The sequence below is a fragment of the Salvelinus sp. IW2-2015 genome, linkage group LG28 (genome assembly GCF_002910315.2).
Source record: "Salvelinus sp. IW2-2015 linkage group LG28, ASM291031v2, whole genome shotgun sequence".
NCBI lineage: Eukaryota > Metazoa > Chordata > Actinopteri > Salmoniformes > Salmonidae > Salvelinus > Salvelinus sp. IW2-2015.
In genome coordinates, this window is record NC_036868.1 from 19,143,375 (window position 1) to 19,164,889 (window position 21,515).

A 21,515-nucleotide genomic window follows, 5' to 3' on the forward strand; every position below is an offset into this window, starting at 1 on the left:
GTCCATCATATATCAACAGATGACTCCGATTGAAAAAGGATTAGCTCAATACGGAATGTTCAGACACAAAATGTAAATGTGGCCACAGCCTAAATAAGACACCACTGACTACTCTATCCATCAGTGTCATTGTAATATTGCCTTTATAGAAGATAGGTGTAGCATGTTAAAAAGGAAAAGCAGCAAGAAATATTTTAACAAAATACACAAGTGCCCTAGCCACACCAAACCCAGACATATACACAACTAAGTCGCTCAAACATAACTCATATACCCTGACAAATTAATTCATTAAATATAGTTTACACACAAACAAATGCAAATACAAACAAACTCCCTACCCCCCTCCCTCCCTCCCTCCCTCCCTGCATGGAAGAGAGAATTTCCCCCATCTCCTCTTCCACCCCCCTTGTAGAGGAATAGGGGGTCTCCCTGAGGACTCAGTGGGAGTGCTTTCCTCTTCGATAAGGGAAAGTGCCACTAATTAATCTGATTAGGGAAAGGGAGGAGGCAAAAAAAGGGGTGTGGGAGGGATAGCGTTTCTCGTTTGCCAAGCATGGCTCTCTCTCTCTCTCCCTTTGTCGAGCCTCATTAAGAGAGGCTGTAAGCATTAGCCATCTGCGTAGTTCAACGGCACATGCTTCTAGAAATACAGTGGGTTGAACCTCCGTCTTCCATTGAAAGCAGTGGCTAGCGGTGCGCTAGTAGTTTGATTCTAGGCTAGCAGACGTTGAATCAAACTGCTGCTTTAGCCACAACAGTTTTCAGTATTCAGTGTGTTTGTTAGTGTTTTTATAACTCAAATGTTCCAAATTCAATCTCACTGCCACATAGAAAGACCTGTTAAAAATGGGTGGAATATAAAGAAGAAGCATGTCATTTCTAGCCATCCCATGTCTACGTCCTCCTCACAACAACCACAATAACCTTCCTCGGCGTGCCAGCAAGTTCACCAGTGCCACACTATCATTAGGACTGCTGTGCGCCCTTACTGGAGAAACACAACCACCCCTAGGGTGGGATGGCGAGCGCAGCAAACCGTAACACAACCGAGTAGAGTGAGTCAATAGCCTTGGACAGAGAGCTCTCTTTCACCCAGCTGTGACTAATACACTTACAGCATGGGCCAGATAATAGCCATGTAGCCCGCGGGGCCTGAGTTTCGCGCTTGCACGCTTCCTAAAGTTAAATACAGTCGATGCATATATAGCTATAGCTATATAATCCTGTCATAGGCGGATCATGGTGTGCTGTGCAGCCAGCTAACCAGCAGACATACAGAAATATTCTGGATGCAAGCATGAAACAGAATTGAGGTGTGAGGAATCTTAGTCATATGCACACAGTGTGAATACAGTCACACAGCTGATAGGCGGATCAAAGAGCGTAAGGTTGATTGAAGTCAAGGTCAAAAGGACAGCTCAGGTTTGTTTTTTGTTATCATATACCACAGCATTGTTGAATACTCTATTCTGATGTGCTTGTAAGGCATTCATTATTTTCAGATAAATGGACAGTTGGAAAAGTTATTGTACACCAATTGTTTTTGTTCCAGCAATAGGTGCCTTATTAACGTTTTAAATCAATGCACCAAGCGGACCTTACTTGCTACAAAGTGACAAAAAACGAAATCAACAACCACACATACAGAARTGTCTGGATGCGAAGGTGAAATTGAACTGAGGTGTGAGGAATCTTAGTCACACGCARTGCATATACAATAAAACAGCTCCTCGGTTGGGTTGATTGAACACAAAGGTCAAAAGGTCAGTTTGTTGTGTGTAGAAGCACTTTTGTTTTTTGTTATCATGCCAGTTAGTATTCTGACCTTCCATTTTGGTCCAAAAGTAATGGAAGGGAATCAATAGCAATTCTACAGAGCGCACTGCACACTGGGCCTTAATGCTGTCTGTGAGGGCAACTATGCAACCGCAGACAGACCCGAGCAAAAGCATCAGCCAATTCAATCAGGTATTTATATGGTTTTCAAATTCAATTCTCAAAATGCATCAGGGTATTTTCCTAGAACGAGTTGCCGCTTGCCGATGCAATAACGAGCATCCATTTGAAGGAAACGCATGTGCGTATTACACACACACACTAGCACACGACACAGAGTGGTAGGTAGCCTAGTTAGGGCGGCAGGTAGCCTAGCGGTTAGAGCGTTGGGCCATTAACCGGAAGATGGCTAGAATCCCAAGCTGATGTGTCCTTGAGCAAGACACTTAACCCTAATTGCTCCAGGGTCACTGTTGATAATAGCAGACCCTGGCTGTGACCCCACTCTCTGAGGGTGTTCCAGGGGGAGTTGGGATATGCAAAAAACTCATTTCCAATTCAAACATGCGCATTAATACACACTTGTACATGAGTTAAATGTGTTTCCATCGCATTTTCAACTCTACCGGTGACTTCGTCACAAAAAAAACGGTTGCGATTGTCGTAGCTGAATCAGAATTAGTTAGGTAACATAGATAAATAAGATGTTTTATTTATTTCATAATATGCAGAATATCAGAAAGGGAGAAGGGCTCCACTATGTCTGTACGCTAGTCACTCCCTTCTTTTCCCATTGGGGGGAGGAGTATGGCAGTGTCTGGAATCATTGTATTATCCCTCTGATGTGTTGATGAATCTTGAGATAGTATATGACCTAGAGGTTCACTCCCCTTAGTGAGCTTCTCCAGGAGTGGGGAGAGGAGGGGGTGTATTTGAGATGGGMGTATCTAGAATTGACAATTGATATATGCCATTGGATGAGGTAATGTTTTGGTACCAAGAACGAGATTGGAACCTCGTCTAAAGAGACCAAACTGAACAATAATTTATAGCTAATGCTATCTGGATGGGATACTCCTCTTTCAAGTAAAAGGTTCTTTGTAATGTTCCTAAGATCTGCTGTTCGTCATGTGAGTTGAGAGGGGTGTATCTTGGCTATAAAAGATACTAAGAATTGTTTTGTAAGCACTCTCAGAGAATTCATTTATAGACACTGAATTGATCTGAGAGTCAAAAGGGCTATGGTGAAGCTCATATAATTAAAGATGGAATGTAAAATATAACTCTGACTTGTGTGTGGTTTGTAAACTCTGATCATTTAGTAATACAGGAAATTACCACGACACGATAAACAGCAAACTTGCCCAATCTGGTTTTGGTGCTTGCTTTCTAGATAACAGTGGACAGGGTAGGTCATATGATGAGATATGGACAAGGTCAATATAATTTCTATTTGATAATTGGCAGCCAAGCATTGATCATCATGTCACCAGCATTCAAATAATAACCTATCATCAATACTTATAGGAAATTTGCATGAAGCTCATCCCCGTCCATCACTTAACCACCATAAAGTTTATCATAACTTATACTGAGTGTACAAAACATTAAGGATACCTGCTCTTTCCATGACATAGACTGACCAGGTGAATCCAGGTGAAAGCTATGATCCCTTATTGATGTCACTTGTAAATCCACTTCAATCAGTGTAGATGAAGGGGAGGAGACAGGTTAAATAAGGATTTTTAAGCCTTAAGACAATTGAGACATGGATTGTGTATATGTGCCATTCAGAGGGTGAATGGGCAAGACAAAAGAGTTAAGTGCCTTTGAATGGGGTATGGTAGTAAGTGCCAGGCGCACCGGTTTGTATCAAGAACTGTTACGCTGCTGGGCTTTTCATGCTCAACAGTTTCCCATGTGTATCAASAATGGTCCACCACCCAAAGGACATCCATTCCCTGTGGAATGCTGTCGACATGAAATGAGGCTGTTCTGACGGCAAAGGGGGTACAAAAAGATCCCACCATGTCGAACTAACAAATTGTCTGTCGACATTTATGAAATTATACCGACACTTCATGTTTCCATCACACCTGTCGTGATTTAAAAAAAAATACATTGCATAACTTTACTCGCATAAAAACTGTGGATGGAAAAGTGGTTAATGCTAGTGTGGCATCCTAAAATCAGGACCATTTCCACCCTAGAGTCTTCACCAATATCACCAATATTACATGAATGGGGCTCCGATTAAAAAAGACTGACTGCGCTGTTGGACTCCACAGACGTTCTCTGCCGAGCAGCTATACTGTTCAGTACTGTAACAGTTATATCAAAACGGTTTCTGCGTGCAACTATAAGCACATTTGTAGAACTTTTGCTACTCGTCTCCCTTTAAAAAATGTTTTTTTACTTAACTGGCCTTTTCTCACTAGCCTGGGAGGGGACGGCTTGGGGACGGATACATGTCCTCCTATGATATGAGCTCCCAGAAGGCCCTTGGGCACTGATTTGACACTGTGTGAGGCTAATGCAGAGTGACACCCATTCTGTCGGGAGTGGTGAAATGTGACCGGGGGCCACGCGCTGAGGTGCTACGGCTGCTCTGACGGCCTTGCAGTCTGGGGGCCCTCTGGTTTGGGCTGGTGTGTGTGCGTGTGTGTCTTGGATCTGCCTGTCTGTCTGTCTCTGTTTTTGTGTGCTTTTCCCATTTCATGTGCATGCTTTCATGTCTGTGTGTGTGTGCTCAAGAATGTATGTGCATGTGTAGGGTGTGTGGGAGCACGGTGGATGTGACTGTTGCGTATGTGAGGGGGTAAATTGTGTGTGATTGGGGGGAGGGTCTGTGAGCACTTGTATGATGGAGGGTGAGTGTGCAAGGCGGCTGTCGAGGGTTTTAGAATGCGTGTGAATATGTGTAAGCATTGTATATGTGATCAGGATGTGGCCGTGAGGAGTGTAAGTGTGTGAGCGTGTGTGAGTGATCGGAAGGTGTGGTCACGAGACAGTTAAGATATGTGCGTGTGGGTTTAAGTGTGTGTGAATGACATTCTGAGCCTAGGGGTAGATTTTGGACCTGGGTGTGGATTTTGACAATGAGGTAGACTATGTGGCATTAGTTGACAGTCGCTGACTGAAGTGGAGTGAGAGACACAACGGAACCGCTCACTGAAGCCCCCACCGGGGCTGAAACTTCACAGTTGGGCACGAGACACACAGCTGTCAGACACACCCCTCCCACCCTCCCTCCCTCCCCAAGCACAAGTCAAAGAGTCTGGGGGGGCAGGGGTCAAAACTCTCACTTTAGTGTTGGGGTCAATTCCAATCTACGTACATTCCAGTCCTTTCAGGAATAGCCCCATTCCACTGTGACGTCAGCATAAACAACATGCTGTATGAGAGAGGTGAACGGTTGCTAGCCTGAAAAGCAATGACTCTCAGAAAATGCCAAAAGTGAGCTATTGTGTGCCATATTTGTTGCTCTGAATGCATAGGAAAATGTATAATATACACTACCGTTCAAAAGATTGGGGTCACTTAGAAATGTCCTTGTTTAAAAATATATATATATWTTTTKTAATTGTCCATTAAAATAACATCAAAGTAATCAGAAATACAGTGCAGACATTGGTAATGTTGTAAATGACTATTTTAGCTGGAAACGAGTGATATTTTTATGGAATATCTACATAGGCGTACAGAGGCCCATTATCAGCAACCATCACTCCTGTGTTCCAATGGCATGTTGTGTTAGCTAATCTAAGTTTATAATTTTAAAAGGCTAATTAATCATTACAAAAGCCTTTTGMAATTATGTTAGCACAGCTGAAAACTGTTGTTCTGATTAAAGAAGCAATAAAACTGGCCTTCTTTAGACTAGTTGAGTATCTGGTGCATCAGAATTTGTGGGTTCGATTACAGGCTCAAAATGGCCAGAAACAAAGACGTTTTTTTATTATACCTTTATTTAACTAAGAACAAATTCTTATTTTCAATGACGGCCTAGGAACAGTGGGTTAACTGCCTTGTTCAGTGGCAGAACAACAGATTTTTACCTTGTCAGCTCGGGGATTCGATCTGGCAACCTTTCGGTTGCWAGTCCAACACTCTAACCACTAGGCTACCTGCCGCCCGCTTTCTTCTGAAACTCGTCAGTCTATTCTTGTTCTGAGAAATGAAGGCTATTCCATGCGAGAAATTCTAAGACACTGCATCTCAGTGCTAGAGGCGTCAGTACAGACCCTGGTTCGATTCCAGGCTGCATCACAACCGGCTATGAATGGGAGTCCCATAGTGCGGTGCACAAGAGGTAGGCCGTCATTGTAAATAAGAATTTGTTCTAGTTAAATAAAAAATAATAATAACATTTGCAATGACAAACATTATGTTAAGCAGGACATTCATAGGCTAATGTAACAAAAATATAAATGTATTTAATTTGACCATTGGAAAAARGATACTACATAAAGACTGTACTGCAGGTTAAATTGAATTGAGCCTCGACTTTCATTTCATCATATTTGAAACCAGGATGGAGGAACATCTTTTGAGGTAAAAGGGGGAGATGGGACCGCTCGTGTGAAACGGGGGTCACCCAAAAGGGGAAAGGAATCTTCCAGTGGAATTGGCTGGCATAGGGACCACGCCCAAATGTGCCCAAATGTCCGCCCTGTGCACCGCAGGTGCCCTCTCAGCCTTTAGTCAGATGGTCAATACAAGCTCTAATGGAGCGAGTACACCAAAGACAGATCTGCCAGTTAATTATATCATTAATTCCTAGGCTTCTCCAAACTCCCCCTTGTACCACCCTCTGAGATGGGGGCTAGGCAGGGTTGGATGGGTGTTCCCATCTGCTTAAAATATGTATTTTATTTGTACTGATATTTTCTTAGAGTTATGTCTGTCTGAGATGTGGGTCGGTTAGGGTATTACCAAGATTCAGGACTTAGACTGAAGGCTTTGTAAGTCAAAGTAACATAAGTAACACAAGTACTGTCTTTTTTAAAAAGCAAATCTGAGCTCAGATCAATAATGGCAACATTGAAACTTCATCACAGTTATCAATTGGGGGCAGCAGGTAGCCTAGTGGTTAGAGCGTTGGGCCAGTAACCAAAAGGTTGCTGGATTGAACCCCCGARCTGACAACATAAAAATCTGTTGTTCTGCCCCTGAACAAGTCAGTTAACCCACTGTTCCCCGGTAGGCTCTCATTGTAAATAAGAACTTGTTCTTAACTGACTTGCCTAGTTAAATAAAATAAAATATCAATGAGAGAAATGTAACGCTTCTACAGTTAAGAGATACATATTAGAGGGCTTTGCAGCAAGCATTTAAATGACAGCCATTGGACTTGACTGTAAAATGTGTGGTGGTGCTATTAGAACATCCCTCCCCTCCATTGGTTCAGAGCGAGAGCTTTTTCCAGGCAGGCCCATATGTCACCACATCAATAATGCTTGTCAATTCAATCTGACAGCAGGGGAAGGGAAGCCATATTTCACTGGAGCCAATATCGCACAGCAGATGTGTGGATATAAATATATTTGAAGGGAGTGTGCACTCGACCATACCACAGTGGGTGGTGGTAGTAGCAGTGATCACCCACAATGTGACTAGCTCAGGACTGGTCCTTGCTGTCCAGCTGGTGTGGGTACCAGTATGAAGGGGCCACACCCTGATTATTTCCCCCCATTGCCTTCCTGCAGAGGGGTGAGCACAGATGGAACACGAGTATTGCCAGGTCCCTCACTATCTGGTGGGTGGAGGCGGACGACCTGTGGGGCGTGGGCCCAACGGGCTAGCAGGAGCCTCGGAGCTCCACCACTGTGTCCGAGCGTCTGGAAAAACGCTCCTGCGGCACGGCCAGTCAGAGCCAATATGTAGAGCGCCGGCTAAAGCCACCTAGTGCGAGTCAGAAGGGAGGCAGACGGCCAGGGACAGCCTGGAGGATAGTGCTATAGGCTGGAACAAGCCAGAAGTGAGGCCTTCTGGCATGTTCCAGCGCATTGCTGCTTTCACACTCCACTATCAGCACTGAAGAGCGAGGTTACGGATTCTAACCTTTTTTCGGTGGGGGGCTGGCTCAGAGAACATGAAGCCATCCCTTTCCCCAAGGATAAAGCCATTAAAGATGGAGTACAACGTCTCCAATCCAAGAGCCGATACGGGCTACCCCGGAAGAATACAGATGCAATCCGACCAGGGGCCGTGAGTTTGCATCAGCAGTTTTTCCCCCGCACACGTGACTTCACCTCCTCTGGCTGACCAGCGGGCCTTATCACGCTTCCTGCAGACACACTCTGGAGGGCACAGAGGGTCTCGGGGATAGGAATGAGATGGGGAATCTTCGGAATGGAGGAAGAAAGAAGTGATGATTATCTGATGCTACCACTGAGCAGGTCAGCAGCGGGGAGAGATTTAGTTACAGTGGGGGGTGGGGTGGGGGGTGTATCTCACTGTTGTGACGGCACTCTCCCCCATCTCTGCACACCCAATTTCACAGTTGGTATTCTTCAACTGTAAATGGGACTGCCTGTGGGGGGCTTTCTTCCACAACCCCCCCCCCCCCCCAACACACAGACACGCTCCCCCTCTACATTTTTCTAACTCTCAATAACATTCACAAATATTATTGTGAACAGACCGCTTGGTGGATCAGGTCAGGTTTGTTATCCACTAGGGAACTGTTCACCATGCCCTTCCCTGCAAAACATTGATCATCTGAGATTTATTTGTATTTTTATTATTGTCACATACACCAGATAAGTGCAGTGAAATGTGTTGTTTTACAGGGTCATGATCATGGGAGATTTTATGGCCACTGCGACTACACTGCCAGTCAGTAATATAAAATGGCTGTTCTTGAATTGCATTTAGTCTCATGTTCTCATTCTATGCATGAATCTCCACCCCTAACAAAACAATAGGGTAAGAGGTGGAGTTTCTTTATTATTATTATTATCCTGCACTGAATATTTACTCTAACAGTGGTCAGAACGCCTGTTCAGCCCAGGCCTATCTAGTAGGACTACAGCTGAGAGCTGTGCCCATGGCAACCCGGTGAGTGGGAGGGAGTTCCCACGGAGACAGCTTGAGACACAAGAAATGTCTGCATCACCTTCCCTTGACGCAGAGAAGCAGATGGAGAAAGAGGGCCGGCACAGAAATGTGTGTGGATCACCACATAGATAGATTTGCAGCACCAAGGCTCTGTGATTTATCTTCGACAGTTGCCCTGAGCAGTTCAACCTCTGAGTCTATGAGGATTCATGACTTCCCTCAAATGGTTAACAACTTGCTTGTTGTTGTGAATGATTGTTGTTGTGAAAGGGAATTAATGTAATTTACCATTGGTAAATAAGAGCAAACATACCAAATGTAATAATGATTATATTGCCTATCACATTAACAAATGTAGCCAATTGAATGGCTGATTGTCTACGATATAAAGAGTACACACTAATAAATGAATTAAAACATAATAAACATGAATCAATCAATAAACATGAACTAATGCACACCATACATAAGGGGAAAAATATATTTCCTTCATACGTCCTAAATAAGTGTTAACGTTTAGCATGGAAGGCAAAATTGACAAAATTACATCCACTGAAGTAGCATCCCCTCAAAGAGCTCCTAGCCAATGAGATTGTATGGTCCAAGCCACCTTTGCCACATTGGGCGCTTCCCAAATAACACCCTATTCCCTACATAGTGCACTACTTTGGACCAGAGCCCTATCAGTACCATAGGGGTACTATTACCTATTCATACTAGGCGGTGTCTGAGGAAGGCCTCAAATAATTGCCAAAGACTCTATCCACCCCAGTCATGGACTGTTCTCTCTGTTACCGTCCAGCAGGCGGTACCAGAGCATCAGGTCTCGGACCATCAGGCTCCAAGACAGCTTTTACCCTCAAGAAATAAGACTCTTGAACAGCTAAACAATGGCTGCCCACCCTCACCCATGGACTATCTGCACTGACTCTATGCACACCAACAGGTTTCTACCCATACATTCACATACACCGACACTGACACGCTTACACACAAACTTTGCTGCTATAATTGTTATTCATTTATTTGTATTATCTATCCTGCTACCAGTCATGTGTTTACCCCTGCTTACATGTACATATCATATCTACCTCTACTCCAGTATCCCTGCATATTGAAATTATGGTGCTGGCACTGACCCTGTATATAGCGTACATTCTCATATTTGTATTATTCGTTTTTTTTCAACTTTATATTATTTCATCTTACCTTCATATTGAATAATGCATTTTTGGGAAAGAGCTTGCAAGTAAGTGTCTCACTGTTCTGTTTTACACCTGCTGTATCCTGTGCACTTTGATTTGAGTTGGGACACAGCCATTGTTCCTAACAGCAGGAAGTGGTTTTCGAGCTCAAACATCAAGGTGCCCTCCAGACTGCCTGACCACAAGCTACAGATAAATCACTGCCCTCAACAATGTGGAACAATAGTGGGTGAGCCATCTATGACCTCTGTTACCATTCACTTTACAGAGAGGTCAGATGTCAGTGCAGCTGAGGCAAGTTCCTTTGAAGAAGGACTTCCACCCGACCATCGGTCTCCACTGCTAATCTTTAAGAGAAGACTCTGACTAGCTGCTGTTTCGCACAATGGCACAGACGGACAAGGGGTGCCAGTGAGGGAGACAGTGACTGTCTGGATRAGAAGAGGCTGGGATTCTTCCACACACAAATAAGTGGCTGCCCCTGACAAGAGAGGCACTGCGAGAGTGGAGCGTGGGCAGGGATTTACTGACATAAGAAATGCATCTGCGAGCTTGAGCCATCCCTCAGACTGTTTGACAACAGAAAGAATGCCAAGCGTTCCGGAAAATACATCTCAGGAAAAGAGCTCTCTGGTGCATTATGCAGACAAAACATTACAGAGTCTGCTATGTGATCTGTATAGTCCATAGGAAAGAAAAGCCCACACAACCAGACATCCAGGTCCTGTTCTGCACACATGTCACTCTGCAAGTCCTTTCCTGCCTACGGGTGGAGACAGGGTCTGCTCGCGTGCCTTCCCTCCGCTCCCCACAGGCATGGCTCAGGGAGACACCGATAGGCCAGATCCTGCCCTCTGGGGAAATCGTCTGTCAACAACTCCAGTGTTTACCAATGCAGGGATACTGGGGATGTGGCACGACATGACAGAGATGCTGTGGAGAGTTGACAAATCAATCTGTCGGTTGGGGGCTGTGCTTGAGGGCATGGAAGGGGGTGGGGGTCTAGGGGAGCCTACCAGGGGGTCTGACTGCATGGTGCATCATTCACACACAGCCACAGCACATTCCACACCCGGGTGCCTCCATAACAGGTCCCCTCAACAGCAACGGGATGGGCATCTGAGGGCTTTGGCATGACCCAGAGCATCTGTGTCATCTGTTGGTTTGCAGAGGTAGCCTTTCGCACGGGTGCTGGGAGTGGGTTAGCAGGCAAAGGGGGAGGGGGAGTCACAGCAGAGTGAAAAGTAGCAGCCGGATGGAAATGATGACATTTCAAGAGGAAATTGGAGATAGTTTGAGGGGGAGAAGGCGAGAGGCAATCTCTCAGAGACGAACCCTGCAAAACACATCAGGGTGCCCCAGATCCTGGGCTGCTATTTCTGGCCAGCGTGAGACGAGACAGCCTGTGCTTCTTGCTCCAAACTTTGACCTTTGCGAGGTCGATAAAGACACAAACAAACACACCTGACCCCAGGTTGACATTATTGTATTGTATCGGAAGCTAGTCAGGAGCAAAAAGGTCGTCGGGAGGCTGGAATTACGAGCCCTTTCAAATGCAGAACAGCTCTGTGTGTCTGCTGAAGTTTCCTGCTGTGTCACTGGTCCTGAATGCTACCAGTAAAACGAAAATCATATCAAGGTCAAGTAAAGGGTACGGTTGAGAGGCTCCTGTGGGACTCCCTGAAAAGAGATCAGCACACAGACTTTTCTGCCACCGTGCATTACAATTTACACTTAAAACAACCAACCATGACTAGTCAGGGATTGTAGCTTTCATAAAGAGAAAGGGATGGGGCGGGAGGGAGGAGTTGATGAGGGACAAAGAACTACAGGGTAATTAGTTTTGCCCTCTCTGGAAGAGCGCTTTTCCATCTTTGTTAGTTTGGTGGGCGCGGAGGGGGCTTTCGTCTGGCAGCTGGTGGAGGACTTGTAGTGAAAGGGRGGGGTGAGACTTCTCGTGATCTGTGGCTGTGGGAAAGTTTCAGTGTTCAGAGTGTGTCTGAATGCAAGACAGAAAATGAATTCTAAGAGTCTCTGCTCTGCGAGTGAGAGAGCACCATGGATAGCTGAGCACGTTCAGACTCGGACAGTTAGCTCCAGTTATGTCAGTGAGAAAAGAGTTTCAGCCCTGTAATGGGGGAAATATATGTTTAATTACTATATTGGACTGACTCTGCTGTTGTGTTTGTTGATGTCTCTGTTGATGTGTGCTGTACATCTTGCCAGGCCATTAATGCAGATGACAACTACTTCTCAATGAATTTACCTGGTTCAAATGAGATGAAAAAAAAAACATGCATCAGAGACTGTTCCAACTTTGTGTCTAAGAAAGTATTTCAATTCAGTGACAAAGTTTTCCGCTCTGAGTGGGGGGGATGGGGGAGGCTAGGATGACATGATCAACAACACTAGCTGTGCGTCATCCGAGGAGAAGGTGTTGGGGGGGGTGTTTGTGTAAGCGCGGCGGCGCACTAACCAACAGGATCACAGCCGACAATGGATTTACTGTCAGGCTCCCTTCTCCCTTTCCACTCCTTTCCTCTAAGGGCTTTTAAAACACAACGCACGCTCTGAGGTACCAGGTATAACAGCGAGATCCAAGAGCAGGCTAAGCCACCTGAATCACACAAGCTCGACTCGCACCACGGTTCCTCATACAAATGGGAGGCAGCAACAACTTTAAAGAGAGCAATCTTGCCTCCAACTAATGTAAGATGCATCACAATGACAAGCACTGAGCATTTTATGTGACAACAAACTGAAATGTGTTGTGCGGGTATACCAAGTCGCATACCAAGTGCTAGCTTTCAAACATTCAAGAGAAACACTTAGAGAAAGTCACTCTGTTCCCTCAGTCTCAGATATCTGGCTGTGATTCAATACTAGATGCTGATATAAAGTTGAGGGAGCATTAAAAATGCACACATTCTTGTTTGAATCCAATGAGGAAACATGTACGAAACAGAAACAAAACGTAGCCGTTTCTCACTGACGGGAATAGAAGGTGCTTTATGCACAGAAGTGAGGCTGGCATACCTTATAGTTCAGGGTGCTGGCCCAATCTAGACAAACCCTGGCCAGCTAAAGTGCACACAGGAAAACTAATCCTACCCCCCTCTCATCATCCCAATAGACAGAGTTCCAGATGCTTTCCCATAATCCAGCAGGAGGCTCAGATCCGCTGCTGTAGCACTGGAACTAAAACTTGAGTTCATTGTCAGATTTTTGGCCTTTCTAGGGAGTTTTCCCTAGCCACCGTGCTTCTACACCTGTATTGCTTGCTGTTTGGGGTTTTAGGCTGGGTTTCTGTACAGCACTTTGAGATATCAGCTGATGTAAGAAGAACTATATAAATACATTTGATTTGTTCCACGTCGTCTACTCCCCACCTCCCCCCACGTAAGCTGATCACATTCTGAGAACAGGTGGTCTGTTTGGTTGAAGCCCAGAGCCTCAGCAACTTCAAGGTTGCAGTGTTGGGACACAAGTGCATCAATGAGTCAATGAGACTGTAAGGCTTTGTGCTCAAACAATAGGAGAAGACGTGCAACCTTAAATATGACGAATGAAAGGCTGGACCCTACTTAGTTGAAACATGATGTCTAGGTCAACATTCATAAAAAATCCTACCGTAATGCTTGTATCTAATTCATTAACACACTGAATAGCCAGAAGTGACACGATTCCATCAAATGAGCTCTACTTCCATGGACACATAATATACATAACTGATGGCAGTCAATCCATTGTTAGTGGGAGAAAATTGAATATAAACCCAGCATCTGCCTTTTGATGAAGAAACGAGGCCTGAAGGGATAGCTCCAATCTGTTGGAGTTGACCAGAGACTAGATAGTACCGACCCCGGCACCTGAGCCTGCTGAAGGGGGGGTAGGGTAGGTGATGGGGGCTTTGTAATTCTACCGGCAGTCTACTCATCAGCTCTCCAACAGTGCCTCACATCTCATTTTCATTACCAATTCAGAATTCATTACCAAAATGTTAATTATCATTAATGTGGCCGTGGCATGATCTAGAAATTATTGGCAAAATGAGAAATGGTCTGTCGTGGCGTGTCAGTAACAGAAGTCGTGATCTCATGCTCCGTCTGCTCTGCATTCATTACATCTCTCACAAGGACATTTGGAGTCCAACTGGAGGATTAATTGGAGAGAGGGGGGAAGACAGACACCTCAGACATGACGTCCAGAGGGCAAGATTGGCTTGTCTTCGGCAAACCAGCCTAGGGATCAGAAATGGGGTGAGTGGTAGTGGGGGACTGAGGAGGGTGTACAATTTGAACACCTCCAGAGGCAATAGGGGACCTTTACGCCACAATTGGTGCCTATTATTGGTGGTAAAAAGGGCCTGATTCCTGTGGTTATGTGAAAGTGTTTCCATGTTGTCAGGAAATTATAAAAATGGCTTGTTGAATAGCCTGTCTGTTTAATGCCTCGATAAGATAGAGGCATCATAAGCAACATTAGCCTTGTTGCATTTTGTATCCCAGAAGTGCTTCTCAGAGCCCAGCTATTGGGATATTTTCCAACCATAACAACTTTTCGCAATCTAAACATTTCTATATTACTCCAATTCCTTCTCTGTCGAAGCTTAGTCCTGACCTTAGCATTTCACTACTGTACCTTCTCCTATATTCACACAGGAATAGCATTCAAATCAAATCAAACTCCAATCTAATTTTTGTCACATACAACGAATACAACCTTACCGTGAAATGCTTACTTACAAGCCCTTAACCAAAAATGCAGTTTTAAGAAAATAGAGTTAAGAAAATATTCAATAAATAAACTAAAGTAAAAAAATTATCTAATAAATAAATCTAATAAAAAGGTAACACAATAAAATAACAATAATGATGCTATATACAGGGGGTACCGAGTCAATGTGCGGAGGTACAGCTTAGTCGAGGTCATTTGAACATGTAGGTAGGGATAAAGTGACTATGCATAGACAATAAACAACGAGTAGCAGCAGTGTAAAAACGTTAGCGCAATGACTGGAAGTCTATGGTAACAGCTTGTTAGCAATTGCTCTAACACTAGTTAGCCACTTCCTTAAACTGCACGTAGAGACATAAAAATGGTATCCACAAGTTAATCTGACTCTGGGAAAGTAGATAAAGGGCTTTCATTGCCAAAATCCCAAAGTATCCCTTTAAGAAATAAAACCTGCAGACCTACTAATGAGAACAGAATTAGCTCAACCCAAGCTAACTCTCCCGTGTGGATCAGTTGGTAGAGCATGCTGCTTACAACGCCAGGTTTGTTGGTGTGATTCCCACGGTGGACCAGTAGGTAAATGTATGCACTCACTACTGTAAATTGCTCTGGATTAGAGCGTCTACTAAAATGTAAACGTTAGTTACACTCATCCATATGTGAAGGCTAGGTTACTTCTAACAATTCTAGTTGAAATCCCCTTACCTTTTGCCCATGATGCTGGCGGTGGTGGCCAGGCCCATATTGGTCTTGTTGGGCTGCTTCTTGCGGCGGGTCAGCCTCTTCCGCCCAGGGGGGCCACTGGGTGGCTCTTCCGAGGAGGTTGGTCGGGCAGGGCTGCTGTTGCCGCTGCCACCCTTGCTGTTAAGGTCACGCAGCACGTCGTAGTTGATCTTGCTGGAGATCTTCTTCTGCTCCAGCATCTTCTCGATGGCCTCGCCCGCCGTACTGGCACGGATGGGCTCCCGCTTCTTGGACGTTTTCTTGGGCTGCAAGGGGAAGAGAGAGGGGGGAGAGTTGAGAAGATCTGGGTTGTGTTCATTAGTGCACACMATMGTAAACCGGAGAAAAAATGTTTTGCAACGGAAACAAGCGGTCGTTATTGGACAAGTTCAGGTTAGTCAATCCCCATTTCAGCCATTTGCTTACGTTTGGTTCCTAGTGAATACCCTCCTGATATGTCGGGAGGAATTTAACATTGGTTGAATGAGTTCCATTAGATTGTTGGAAGCATTAAGATTACCTTTATTATTCTTTTTATTTAGGGAGGAATTTGGGAGACATAATAATGCGATGCAGATATACTGTACATACTACTATATCAGATATGATAGATGTATAGAGTGGCATTCTCTAATCTGGTCCTGTAGACCTTTGTTCCAGCCCAGCAACCAGTAGCTCTCCAAGACCAGAGACCTCAGCTGTAGGACATTGCAAGCCGTGGGACACCAAGTTGAGAGTTACATGCACAGATTGATATATTGATATTAGTGATAACGTATCAAATGGTAAACTCATTAACTAGAATCGCTGTTGATAGTAATAACAACAGTAGCTAGTTAAGTGTTGTATTAAGTCATGGACGATACGCCCTTTTTCTTTGGGGTCAGGAAGCATGATGTCACCCTAAAAAAGTCTGTGATTAGCGAGATGACAGAAGCTCAGTAGGCCCTGAAACCTTTCCATGCCTCTCGGTCAGCCATGACTTTCAAAAAGACCTTGGTTGTGTCCCAAATGGCACCCTAATGTAGTGCACTACTAATTTTGACAGGGCCTATAGGGCTCCGGTCAAAAGTAGTGCACTATATAGGAAATAGGGCACCATCCGGGACGCAGGGCCTGTTTGTCATACAGAACGCTGTATCAGGAGGAAAAGAAAAAAAAAAGAAAAAAAAACACTGCCTTGACCACAATGAGACCCCAACTACTGTGGACCTTGAGCCCCTCCTCCGTAGTTGTGCCTCTAGACGCTGATCTTGGGCCAGTTTTACATTTTCTCTAGTAATGGTTAAGGTTAATATTGGGGGGAGAGGAAGCTGATCCTATATCTGTACCTAAGGGTAACTTCACCCCTGAGCATCTGGAATAGGTATCATGTCCTCTCTGCACCTCATTAGGCGGTCTGCTACTCTGCTAGAGTACGGCTAATCCAACCGGGTAGAAAGCAGGCAGATGTGGAGATGGCGAGACAGGTTAGTGCAGGGTTAGCGCACCCCTGCCATAGTAGTCATATTCATATAGTCTCTGGAGCCTCTGCATTGAAACTGAAGACCAGAGCAGAGCACAGGCTGATTTGGCTCAAACTGAAAATATGCGCCAGCTCCAGACAAACAGCTGTTCTGTGTCTGTAGCCAGCCGCGGGACCGAGGAAGGGCCACCTCTACACACACACGTGCACACACAATTCTTGAGCACACAGCTGCAAAAGCATGCACATGAAACGAATGCATATAAAACCCAGACAGACAGAGACACACATACACACACCATATCCACCCTTCGATTCCTTACCTTTTCCTTGTAGGTCCCTTGCTCTTTCTCTTTAGTTATCCTCTCCTCCTTTTCTAAAAAAACAAGAACAAAACAACTGGATATATCCCCTCTACAATAGACAGTAAGGACTGAATAGGTCATTATGTCTAGACAATAGTATAGTATAGGTAATTACTGTATTCTGGTACTGATAGAATAGAAGACTTAGCTACAGCTGTATTTCAGAGGGAATAGAGGATGCGACCCCAAATGGCACCATTCCCTATATAGTGCACTACTTTTGACCAGCGTCTTATGGGAGGTAGTACCCTATAAAGGGAATTGGGCGTAATTTGGGACACATCCTTTTTTGTTGGCCCTAGCTATTCAGCCACTTACAACAAAATAACAGCCTAATAAATTCCATTGGTTCAACAGGGCGATGGTGAATTAACATAAATTAACATAGATAAATATATTGAAGGGACGTACAAGTACTTAAATGCTCAACAAAGAGGTTTATGACCATGATGACRGCAGAAAATCTTAAACAAACATTTTTGACCATCGAGGATTGGGAACAATTGGTTCGTTACAGAGCTGGCTAATATGAAAACCTGTTCGGGAACTGCGTCGTAACACGGTGGATCAATATGAATATGTGAATTTTGAATAGGGCATGAGAGGTTTTGCCTTTGTCTGTTCGCTCACCTTTCTGCTCCCTCAGATATTCCTCATTCTGCTTCATCCACAGATCCGTCTTAACTCTCACTTCTTTGTCGTTGAGGATATACTGCAAGAAGCAAGGGGGAAGTAAGGGTTTTAGTAAGGTGCTACAAGGGTAAAGTGCTAGGGTAGGTAGCACGTAGACTAGCAGTTAGAGCGTAGGGCCAGTAATTAAAATGTTGCTAGTTGGAATCCCTGAGCAGACAAGGTGAAAAATCTGTTGATATGCCCTGGAGCAAGGCACTTAACCCTAATTACTCCAGTGCCGTTGTTGATAAAAAAACGTATAATTTTTTTAACTAGGCAAGTCAGTTAAGAACAAACTCTTATTTTCAATGACGGCCTAGGAACAGTGCGTTAACTGCCTTATTCAGGGTCAGAACGACAGATTTTTTACCTTGTCAGCTAGGGGATTCGATCTATCAACCTTTCGGTTACTAGTCTAACGCTCTTACCACTAGGCTACCTGCCGCCCCATAACGTCTGGCACTCTGGGGGAATTGGGATATGGAACAACAAAAAAGCTCTCATGTAAGGGACATAAGTAGAGGAAGCTTGTGTTTAAAGAAAAATCCTTATGATTTGTGTTAAAAGTATTCTTATCTCAAAAGCACTTAAGAGGAAGAGCATACCCTCTCAATTTCATTATCGTCGATGCCGTCCAGGTCCAATTCCCCGCTCTCCGACTTGCCATCTGAGAAGAGAGACAGAGAACAACACATTTACCAGTCTAATAACAACATTTGTCTTCACATTTTCTGGAAGACAGGGCTCCGTTTAATGTCGTATCAAGGGCAGCATTCCAAATGACACCCTATCCCCAATATAGTGCACTAGTTTTGACCATAAGGCTCTAGTCAAAAGTAATGGACTATATAGGGAATAGGGTGGTACTTGGAATGCAGCCAAAGCCTCCTGTTTTCCTGTTTTTAATAAAGAGTGCAGTTTTTTTATTTTTTATTTGACAGGGACTTGATTTCCATGTTTCCAGAGGGACGGGGGGGGAAGGGGCAAAAGGCTTGATTATCTGATAATGATTTCCCCATTTTCTATTGGTGCCCTCGGAACCTTGCATGCCTTCAGGCGTGACTCTGTGATTACTGCGCAGTCAGGTAATTCATTGGGGAGGGAGGCCATTTTGAAACGGAGAGATAATCTTCTCCGCCTCGCTGGAGTCTGGAGTGTTCAGAGTCTCTGAGACAATGCGATGCTACGCTGTTTAGTATTTACCCAAGTTGCATCAATAATGTAGGCGGACCCCGGGCCGCCTTTGTGGTATACTGTAATTGTCGTAACAGGCTTAGCGGTGAGAGCTGAGAGGATTTTGTTTTATTTGGAGAGATTTTGGAATTGTCTTCCACTGCAATGTGTGTTTTGTATTAATCTCCAGCACCCATTATAATGTTGCATATTCAGGCAGATACAAGGGAAATACACAGAGAGCCTGGTATAATGACTGACACCATTACATATTCATATTGTGTGATGCAGTTCATCAATATGCTCACGTTTATCAGTTGTTTAAATTATGCTTAGTTAAATGAATAGTTAAAGTCCAAAGGTAGAACTGAGGAAAAAAACTATAGAAAGTTGACTTGTGGCATAAGAGATCTGGCCTCTACTTAGCGAAAAAGGCTAACAATCTCAAAAGTGATCCAGTAAAAATACTCTCCATACAGTCCACATACTCTTTACATAGAAGGACTGGATGTGTGACCAGGACACCACTATAACCAAACAACATAAATAGCCYTACCTAAATAAGAATCTAAATAAGATTCTCCTGTCCCCATAGTTCATTTCACCTCAAACTGTCACTAAGCAACGGTTTGTGACAACAGAGCAACTTTCAAAACCAGCAGCGCACAATCTCATTTGACCCATCTTTCTTTTTCAAACTCTTCCAACGGCTTCCATTTCTAAAAGAGGCATCATCCCTGAAATTCTTATCCCAGGATCTCTTTCCTCTGTTTCTGAGACTCTCCTGACTTCAAATACTTATTTTGTGTGATAAAGACAAGGTTTGCTGGATCATTAAGAGCTATGAAAATTTTATTTTACCAGGTAAGTTGACCAGGGTTAACACCCCTACGATAAGTGCCATGGGATCTTTAATGACCTCAGAGAGTCAGGACACCCGTTTTAACATCCCATCTGAAAGACGGCACCCTACACAGGGCAGTGCCCCCAATCACTGCCCTGGGGCATTGGGATAATTTTTAGACCAGAGGAAAGAGTGCCTCCTACTGGCCCTCCAACACCACTTCCAGCAGCATCTGGTCTCCCATCCAGGGACCGACCAGGACCAACCCTGCTTAGCTTCAGAAGCAAGCCAGCAGTGGTATGCAGGGTAGTATGCTGGGATAGTTTAACAGCTTAGCGCAATATCTACTAATAGGGACCTATGCCGATGTTCTTAAGCAGGTTCAGTAAATGTTGAATGTCGTAATGGTAGACTTTGGGAGATGACATCATCATAAACACTGGGGAAACTTCCTGGTTTAGAAGCTCTTTTTGGGAAGAGCCATATGTTATTTAGATGTGGGCCTATAAGGTATAAGACACCTTCACTACATAAGTAGCCACGTAGCATAGATCTCAATTGATAGCTTTGCAACAGAAAAAGGCAACCAGAAACGAGCATTCAAAAGAACGAGCCGTGTGTGCCAAGCTGCCAAGAAGATCAAGGGAACGCCAGAGAACGGGGTTGGTGGAAACCCATCATGAGAAATAGCAGCCTAGATATGGGTCACAATCTGTCAGCCATCTTAGTGCATTCATTATGCTGTCATTTGGAGGATTTGGATGGGACACTGCAACGACTGATACAGGACGTCGTACTGTGATGAAAATAGCAGTTGTGGGGGACAGAGAAAGAGAGAAACAAAGAGAGAGAGGCTGAGTGTGTGTGTGTGTGAGAGAGAGGCTGAGTGAGTGAGTGAGTGAGTGAGAGAGAGAGAGAGAGATTAATTTACAGATCTGGGGATTATCTATCCAAGTGTCACTGTGAATTTCAATCCAAATGACACAGCAATATAGAGTATCCTTCTTGGTGACAGATCTAGTCACAGGCAGCTACCATCTTTGGACTGTGCTTCCATGTATAATGGCAACAAAGCTGCCATACCTCAGACTCTCTAACGTTCTGTATGTTCAATCAATTCCATTGTGTATTCCATTCAATTCCATTATTTTCAATTAACTTCCAATTCAATGGAGGGTGAGAGAGAGAGAGAGAGAGAGAGAGCGAGAGAGAGCGAGAGAGAGCGAGAGAGAGCGAGAGAGAGCAAGAGAGAGAGAGAGAGAGAGAGAGAGAGAGAGAGAAACCCAAAGACAGACATGAAAAGAGAAGTGAAAGGGGAGGACAATAAAAAGCAGAGCAGAGCAAGATTGTTTCCAGCATATATTTCCAGCATATTGACAGGGGTCCCCAGTGGCCAGACTGTCTGTTATGTAAGACTGGAGTTGGGGCTGCCAGTAAGCGTTAGCCACAAATGCACACAGGCACAGAAATGACTCCCTGCACGTTCAGGG

At 44.4% G+C, this 21,515-nt stretch overlaps 1 protein-coding gene across 2 annotated transcripts in view; it reads right to left on the reverse strand.

Moving 5' to 3' along the window:
• brf1b (BRF1 general transcription factor IIIB subunit b) overlaps window positions 1-21,515 on the reverse strand; it is a 136,567-nt gene that overhangs the window by 26,593 nt on the left and 88,459 nt on the right. For both annotated transcript variants that reach the window (XM_023974222.1, XM_023974221.1), the window contains exons 13-16: window positions 18,614-18,675; window positions 17,967-18,048; window positions 17,295-17,347; window positions 15,489-15,772 (exon numbers count right to left, since the gene is read on the reverse strand). In XM_023974222.1, coding sequence (XP_023829990.1) covers window positions 15,489-15,772; window positions 17,295-17,347; window positions 17,967-18,048; window positions 18,614-18,675 — 481 coding nt within the window. The remainder of the gene's footprint in view (window positions 1-15,488; window positions 15,773-17,294; window positions 17,348-17,966; window positions 18,049-18,613; window positions 18,676-21,515) is intronic.